Here is an 8,769-nt window from a genome sequence, read left to right as displayed (position 1 = left end):
ATTGAAAAACACGTAAAATAGTTTTAAAAAATCCACTTTTTTGACCCTGGAAAGAGGTCAAATAGGGTTGGAAGGTTGAAACCTGCAATAATCACTCATGGAGCACCCTCCCACAGTATGCTGAAAATTTGGACCTTCTAAATCAATTTTAGGGGTGAGGGGGTCAAAAATCGGGGTCAAATGTGGTTTTTTCTACCTTAAACGAGGTGGAGATTACCTAGGAAGCTGAAATTTAGATACGTTGATCACAATGGGAGTGCTGACCAATGGTATGATTTTGGATCCTTTTCATTCATTTGGGATCATATTATGCCCCTCCAAAAAAATGATCTTCCTGTAATTTTCAACTTTGACCCTTCAAACTGCGGGGGTCAATTTTAGGTCCTAAAATAACCCTATTCTCCAAGTTTGACCTTATTTGATCAATTAAAACAGGTTCCAGGTCATAAAATGTAAAAATCACCATCCTGCTGAAAAGTGCTGAAACTTATATCTTAAATAAATATCTAGCTAGATATGTAAAAACTGACACACCGGGATCGTCTAGTTTGAGGTCAAAACGTCGAGATTATCAAAAATTTTCACCCCGACCTTTTTATCCAAAGTTGGGCCTACCGCAATAGCCATCATTTTTTACAAAAATTTGGCTAAAAACGATTAAAAATAATGAAAAATTGAGAATGAAACGGAAAACTCAAAAAATAAAATTTAAAAAGGAATGAAAATGAAATTAAAAATTCAGAAAATGAAACTAAAAAACTAAAAATCTTGAAAATGAAACCGAAAACTGACGATGAAAAATTTATCGTTCAAAACGAAAAACTTTTGAAATAAAATCAAAAACTAAAAATAGAAAGAAAAAAAACTCTGAAATGAAAATCAAAAGCCATAAGTAAGTGAAATCAGTTTATATTTTCATGTAAATTGAATCAAATAAGTTGGAAATTATAGTGAAAATTCCAAGAATATGCATCAAAACCAGAATACAAAGGCCAAAAATTAAAATACCCTAGACCAAAAACTCGGAGAATTTAATGAAGAGTGAAAAAATAAATCAATACCTCAAAATCAAAATTCTACAACGAAATAAAAACTAAAAGCCACGTCGAAAACTGAAAATGAAATCTAAAACTTGAAACAAAACTAAAAACTCCGTAAGTAAAATTAAGAACTGAAAATACCTTCAGGTCTAGGTAATTATAAAAAATTGAAAAAAAAATAAATGAAAATCAAAGCCATAAAACTGAAAATTAAGCCTAAAACTCGGAAAATGAAATTAAAATCTGAACGAAAATGAAATCAAAAACCGAAAGTAAAAATAAGATAAAACCGACAAATTTTAAAAATTAGATCAAAAAATGAGTGAAAAATATATGAAATCGAAAATCGAAAATAGGCCTACTTTTGAACGAGAATTCCAAAAATAAGTTTAAAACCAGGACTGAAATTTGAAAATTCTAAATAAAAAATTTATTCAAAGTAGGTAGAGTAGAAGAAGTACCATCAAAACTTGAGATGTATTCTTTTTTGTTTGACTTGAGACTTGACCTTTCAAAAAAAAAGTCCCAAGGTTTTAAACTTTTAAAATTAAAAATTGGTTTACTGAGCAAATTAGGACTTGATTATTTCATTTCAGAAAAGTTTTTCTATAAAATCAAAAATAAACTTCCAATTTTCCAAAAGAAAATTTTAAAAATTAAAAAAAAATAAAAAATTAAAAAATTGAGGAGCTTGGTGACAAAGTTAGACAAACGCCACGGAGGGCGCATACGGAAAGGGACCTAACGACCAAAAAAAAAAAGTTCTCCGAAATTGTTGTAGGAACCCTTTACAGAGTTCCTACAACAATTTCGGAGAACTTTTTTTTTTTTTTTTTTTTGGTCGTTAGGTCCCTTTCCGTATGCGCCCTCCGTGGCGTTTGTCTAACTTTGTCACCAAGCTCCTCAAATGCAAACTTGATCACGTGACAACTGATAAGATCTGTTCCGGTTTCTGATTGGCTGAGACTGTACAGCCAACCAATCACGTGCCAGAATTCATTCCCTGTAGAATTTGCGCTATCCAGTTTATTCATGAATCCAAGCAAATTGACAACAAAATTCGCGAACGTGAAATGATAACACAGATAGTTTTGAAAATATTGTGTTTCTTGTGTTAGAATTATTCCTCTTACGATTAATTAATTAATTAATTGCGAAGATGTTAATATCTCATTATTACACCATCATTCAGTATTTCGTTATGTAACGTTACGTTTTGATCGCACACTTTTACAAAATTCTAATTGAGGGTGAAATCTTCGCTCAAAATGAAGTCTTCGTCGTCGTATTCAATTTTCCTCCTCTTCGCGGTGAATATTTTCAGCCAAGTTGACTCTAGGATTCATAGGTTAACCATCGAAGTAAGTTCATTTCACAGTGATCCTATTAAATTAATATTCGACACTATAATCAGGACCTCTTCATCTCTTACTCAGTTCATCGAAACCAACATCGCTCTTCTACTATACCAAAAATAAATTAAATTTTTTTCATGTTCGCAGGATGATGCCAGAAGTACCATAAGATTAACGAATTTTGGATTTTACAAGCAAGGATATCTATACATATCGTTGCGTAAGTTCTCTTTTGCGTCCTTGGCCGAAGACAACAACAAATCACCCGTAAAAGATGTTCTGGTACTTACTCTCATTTTACTGTGTTTTACGTAATCGCAACGTGTACTTTATTATAAGCAAATTTCCGCTCCTAAATCAAAGATTTGTAACGGTTAATTATAATTACTCGTAGTTCGGATTCACTCTCGAGAAAGTCCAGAACGATGCTGTTGATCCTCGTTTGGAAGTTCACAGAGAAGAATGTCTCTTGAAAGATGCCGATACAGCGATGAGAAATAACGAAAAAGTTGTGTTTTTTACGATGGATCGTGAAAATCTACGGTAATTAGGGCATCTTGTGTTGAAATTTACTCGTTTAGTGTTCCATTTCGAGTACTTTGATTGATACGTTTTGACTTTTCACAGCTTGAATATAAATTGTAGCGCTCAATCTGATGTTGGAAAAATTACCATTTACGAAAAACGAGAGCAGCTTCCGATCACTTCGATTAAAAATGGAAAAAAATATGGAAATAGTAACGGTAATAATAATTTTTTAAATTTCGGATGAAATTTTTTGAATTTATTTTTTATTTTTATTATTTTTTAGATAAAAACCTTCGAACGTCATCTTGTGTCAATTTCAGTCTACCCATTGAACTGGACGATTGTTCTGGAACCAAATGTTATAAAACTCAGGTAATATTGCCGCTGTCCAAGTGTCTAATGTACTTTGTGAGAGTATTTTTTCATTTTTAATTTAATTTTTTATTGTTTCAGTTCGTTGTGTATATTCCTACCGAAAAAGAAGAAGGTTTATACGAATTATTCTTCCATAACTGCGCTAATTACAAAAACACCTTAATTTCTACTTCGTTTCAAGTAAGCAGATGTCTGAAAAAAAACACAGTTTTCTGATAATTTACTAATCATTTATCATCTCACAATCAGATGTATATCGAAGAATACAACGTCGATAATTACCTATCAGCGGGTGAAATGCCTTTACCAGCTTTATACTTCATGATGTCCATCATATTCTTCCTATCAGCTGTATTCTGGGTTTATATCCTCGTAACGAGCAGGTAAGTCTACGAGTCCAAAGACGAACCCATACTCTGATACTCGACCCTTGTTCACTTCGGAATTAACTCAAATCCGAGTCGGTTTACTTTTTTAGGCACCCGGTATTCAAAATACATCACTTGATGGCTACTCTGGTCTTGCTGAAATCTCTCGGATTATTGTTCCACAGCATTAATTATTATTACATCGAAACTCAAGGCGAACACGTGGTTACTTGGGCTGTCCTATACTACGTTACTCATCTGTAAGTGTGATAAAGAGCTCGATTACGTGATTCATAAATGTAAATACCGAATTTTAAACTCATTTGTGTACCGTTACAGTCTCCGAGGATCCGTATTATTCATAACAATAATAATAATCGGTACAGGATGGACGTTCATTAAACATATTTTATCGCCGAAAGATAAGAAAATTTTCATGATTGTGATTCCTCTACAAGTACGAGTTATTTATTCGTTGTTGAATTATTATTTATTACGTTCGTGCGATGATTCGATCTAAAGATGTAATTATTTTGCTAGGTTTTCGCCAATATCGCCGAAATTATATTAGAAGAATCGGAGGAAGGAGATGCTACCCATGAAACGTGGCGTTATATTTTCACATTCGTTGATTTAATATGTTGTTTTATTATTCTATTCCCGATAGTGTGGTAAGTAGTAACGTGAAGAAGTTTTCATTTTATCAACTAACGAGGGAACCTCTTGACTCTTGAGATGTCCGCCTCCGATTTGAACGGGACCGCGATTTGTGGAAAGAGCATGGTCTAAAACCCCCAAAACCGAATTTTCAGCTGCCCACCTTCATATCTTGATATTTGGCGAGCGTTTAAAAATTCAAAATTGACAGTTTTTCAAAATAAAAATATCCAAAAATCAAAAATTTCCCATTTGCGAAATTTTTTTTGGAATTTGCGCGAATAAAAATATTTCATCATTAATTAACCCCACGAGGACGAATTCCGCCATTTCCAGCCATTCTGGAGCCTCCAGCGTGACTTTTCAATTTCTCCAGAATTTTTAATTTGCTCCAGAAGGCGTGAATATGCAGTTGGGCAGCTAAAAATCGAGTTGTGTGTTATGCTCGACCCGTTTAACGAGTTTATCCATATTTGAGCCGATTCTGGAGTAGACACCTCAAGAGTGGTTTTTTGACCAGCTTTTTTTTTTCAATATGAAAATATCCAAATATCAAAAATTTCCCATTTGCGAAATAATTTTTGGAATTTGCGCGAATTGCAATATTTTATCATTAATTAACCCTATGAGGAGGAATTTCGCCATTTCCAGCCATTCTAGAGCCTCCAGCGCGATTCTTCAATTTCTCCAGAATTTTTAATTCGCTCCAGAAGGCGTGAATATGCAGTTGGACAGCTAAAAATCGAGTTGTGTGTTATACTAGAACTGTTTAGCGAATTTATCTGCATTTGAGCCGATTCTGGAGTAGACACCTCAAGAGTGGTTTTTGACCAGCTTTTTTTTCAAAATAAAAATATCCAAAAATCAAAAATTTCCCATTTGCGAAAATTTTTTTGGAATTTGCGCGAAACACAATATTTTATCATTAATTAACCCCACGAGGACGAATTTCGCCTTTTACAGCCATTCTGGAGCCTCCAGCGCGATTTTTCAATTTCTCCAGAATTTTTAAATTGCTCCAGAAGGCGTGAATATGAAGTTGGGCAGCTAAAAATCGAGTTGTGTGTTATACTCGACCTGTTTAACGAGTTTATCCACATTTGAGCCGATTCTGGAGTAGACACCTCAAGAGTGGTTTTTTGACCAGCCTTTTTTTCAAAATAAAAATTTCCAAAAATCAAAAATTTTCCATTTGCGGAAAAATTTTTGGAATTTGCGGGAATTGCAATATTTCATCATTAATTAACCCCACGAGGGCGAATTTCCCCATTTCCAGCCATTCTGGAGCCTCCAGCGCGATTTTTCAATTTCTCCAGAATTTTTAATTCGCTCCAGAAGGCGTGAATATGCAGTTGGGCAGCTAAAAATCGAATTGTGTGTTATACTCGACCTGTTTAGCGAGTTTATCCGGATTTGAACCGATTCTGGAGTAGACACCTCAAGAGTGGTTTTTTGACCAGCTATTTTTCAAAATAAAAAGATCCAAAAATCAAAAATTTCCCATTTGCGAAAATTTTTTTTTAATTTGCGCGAATAAAAATATTTCATCATTAATTAACCCCACGAGGGCGAATTTCCCCATTTCCAGCCATTCTGGAGCCTCCAGCGCGATTTTTCAATTTCTCCAGAATTTTTAATTCGCTCCAGAAGGCGTGAATATGCAGTTGGGCAGCTAAAAATCGAGTTGTGTGTTATGCTCGACCTGTTTAACGAATTTATCCGGATTTGAGTCGATTCTGGAGGGGACACCTCAAGAGTGTTTTTTTGACCAGGTTTTTCGTAATAAAAATATCCAAAAATTAAGGAGAGGCTCCAGAACGGCTGGAAATGGGGAAATTCCTCTCGTGGGGTTAATTAAAGACAAAATACTACGATTCACGCAAATTTCAAAAATTTTCTCGCAAACAGGATGTTTTTGATTTTTGGATATTTCTATTTAAAAAAAAAGCTGATCAAAAAACCACTCTTGAGGTGTCCCTTCCAGAATCGGCTCAAATGTGTATAAATTCGTTAAACAGGTCGAGTATAACACACTACTCAATTTTCAGCTGTTCAACTTCATATTCACGCCTTCTGGAGCAAATTAAAAATTCTGGAGAAATTGAAAAATCGCGCTGGAGGCTTCAGAATGGCTGGAAATTGCGAAATTTGGATTGGGGGGATTAATATCAGTTTTAGGACTTATTTTGACTATTTTTACTAATCAATTACATACTTTTATACCTAAATCACCAAAAACAGTCAATTTTGAATTTTCAAACGTTCGCCAAGTATCGAGATATGAAATTGGGCAGCTGAAAATTTGGTTTTGTGGGTTTTAGACCATGCTCTTTCCAAAAATCGCGAAACCCGTTCAAATCGGAGGCGGACACCTCAAGAGGTTCCCTTGTACGAAAATTTGACGAATAATATTCTATTCTGTGTATTTCCTAGGTCTATAAAACATCTCGAAGATGCATCTCATACCGATGGAAAAGCTGCTATGAATTTGGAAAAATTAAAGCTCTTCCGTCATTTCTACATTATGATCGTGTGCTATATTTATTTCACTCGAATGATCGTGTATTTATTGAGAGTAAGCTGTGATTTTTTTTTCATTTTTTCATTTTTATAAACTGTTGGTAATATGGTTGAATTTTCAGCAAACTGTCGAGTTTCGATACCTCTGGTTGGATGAAATGTTCAGAGAATTGGCTACGTTCGTGTTTTTCGTCGTAACAGGGTATAAATTCAGACCAGCTTCGGCGAATCCCTATTTTCAACATAACGAAGACGATGATACTGATATGGATATAATGTAAGTACATATGGATTTGATTATCCTCTTCGGTAATAAAAAGATGAGCGATAAAAATGTTCGTATTATTAATTTTATAATTTTATTTAATTTTTTTTTTCAGCGTGAGTCAATGTGGATTCACCGAAGGTCTCACCAAATTGAACAGAATAAGCAACGAAGCCGGTGAACACGATAAAGACACTTTATTAATTTATAAACGAGAGAGTAGTTACGATTACGATTAAAAATACGCAGTTACCTATCTTCTGTGTGAATATTCGTCTTTTAGTACGAAATTCAAATTGACTTTGGTAATAATTTTAGTAAAGTTGGGTTATTGAGAAGGATATTACGCGTTGTAAATTTTTATTATACGAGTAATTTTGTCGCAATACTTTCCCAAGCTTGACTCGCTTATCTACCTATATTATCACTTATCAGGTACCCAGTATTTTATCAACGTTCTCGGTGTAACGACCTGATCTCGCTTATATTTTTTTAACCTAGGTACTCGAACGCGCAATTTTTTAAAAATATTTTTAAACTCAGTAATTATTGTAATTTTTCCTTCTTCCTTCACCAAGCAATGTTAAACTCGATTTTTTTTTTTATTCGCTACATATCGTTAACTTTCGCTGAAATATCTGTATCTTGTGTGATGATAATTGTGATATAATTATTTGATACTTTTTTTTTTTTTTTAAATAATAATTATTTATTATAATTTCCTACTTTGTATAATCATTTTTTATCATTGTTGTTGTATTATAATTTGATCATTTTCTTCTTATATCTTGTTCGTTTATCTTTTTTGAGCTACCTATTCTTGCCTGAACAATTCGCTTCGTTTTCTCCTTCCAATCTAACGATCTGCAAATCAATTTGCACTCGAGTACTATTCGATATCCAGTAGGCAAATTATACCTATACGAAGCACCCTGTAGTTTTTTTCAAGTCGAAAGATTTTTTTTGAGAATTGTTGTATGGTGAATTTTGAAACAAAATGAGAGAAGATGATGTTGTTTTAAACGTGTATTTTTATGTACCATTATTTTAAAATCGATCGTTTGACGATAATTTGTATACTTTGTGAATTATTATTAAGTATGTAGCCTTTTGTATATTTTAAACAATATTTTCTCGATGTGTGTAATTTATTTACTGTAAAATTCAACGATGGACGTATTTTATTCTAAGCTGATTACCATTTAGAATTTTTTTTTTCAAACAATAGCAACAGTAAGCTTTATGTGATTGATTTACTTATATGTGACCCGCTCTGACAAAACCGACCGTTTCGACAAAAAAAAGTGTCCAAAATAATGATGTTTAAAATGAGTTTTAAGGGTTAAAAGATCAGATTTTTGAGAAAAAAACATTTTTTGAAATTTTGTCGAAATGGTCGGTTTTGTCAGAGCGGGTCACATATATTGTTTGATTAATTATAATTTTCTTGTTATTTGTACCTATTTTATTTTACTAATCTTCATTTTTTTGTTTTTTTTTTTCAACGTCGATGTTTCGATTATTAAAATAATATTGGCTTTTGTTTACATGACCTGTGTAAAATGAAGACTTTGTAATCACAAAATCATGACAAAATGATGATAGAGAAATACCGATAAAATAAATTTGAATTTTTTTAAAATGTGGATTTTTTTCATTTA

At 33.1% G+C, this 8,769-nt stretch overlaps 1 protein-coding gene across 1 annotated transcript; it reads left to right on the top strand.

Moving 5' to 3' along the window:
* The first annotated feature begins 2,092 nt into the window (after positions 1-2,092).
* LOC135842961 (protein GPR107) lies at positions 2,093-8,750 on the top strand. Its single transcript, XM_065360660.1, has 13 exons — positions 2,093-2,401; positions 2,543-2,677; positions 2,790-2,938; positions 3,023-3,138; positions 3,207-3,295; positions 3,377-3,478; positions 3,548-3,681; positions 3,777-3,926; positions 4,006-4,123; positions 4,207-4,337; positions 6,757-6,898; positions 6,966-7,120; positions 7,224-8,750. The coding sequence occupies exons 1-13, from the start codon at positions 2,309-2,311 to the stop codon at positions 7,345-7,347; spliced, it is 1,638 nt and encodes a 545-aa protein (XP_065216732.1). The 5' UTR covers positions 2,093-2,308; the 3' UTR covers positions 7,348-8,750.
* Positions 8,751-8,769: the final 19 nt, after the last annotated feature.

The sequence above is a fragment of the Planococcus citri genome, chromosome 4 (genome assembly GCF_950023065.1).
Source record: "Planococcus citri chromosome 4, ihPlaCitr1.1, whole genome shotgun sequence".
Taxonomy (NCBI): Eukaryota; Metazoa; Arthropoda; class Insecta; order Hemiptera; family Pseudococcidae; genus Planococcus; species Planococcus citri.
Note: the sequence above shows the minus strand (reverse complement) of the source record. Positions and strands in the feature narration are given on the sequence as shown.

Coding starts and splice junctions, on each gene's coding strand:
- LOC135842961 (XM_065360660.1), top strand. CDS start 2,309: ATGAAGTCTTCGTCGTCGTATTCAATTTTCCTCCTCTTCGCGGTGAAT. Junction 6,899..6,965: donor TGATCGTGTATTTATTGAGA/GTAAGCTGTGAT, acceptor TTGAATTTTCAG/CAAACTGTCGAGTTTCGATA. Junction 7,121..7,223: donor GATACTGATATGGATATAAT/GTAAGTACATAT, acceptor TTTTTTTTTCAG/CGTGAGTCAATGTGGATTCA.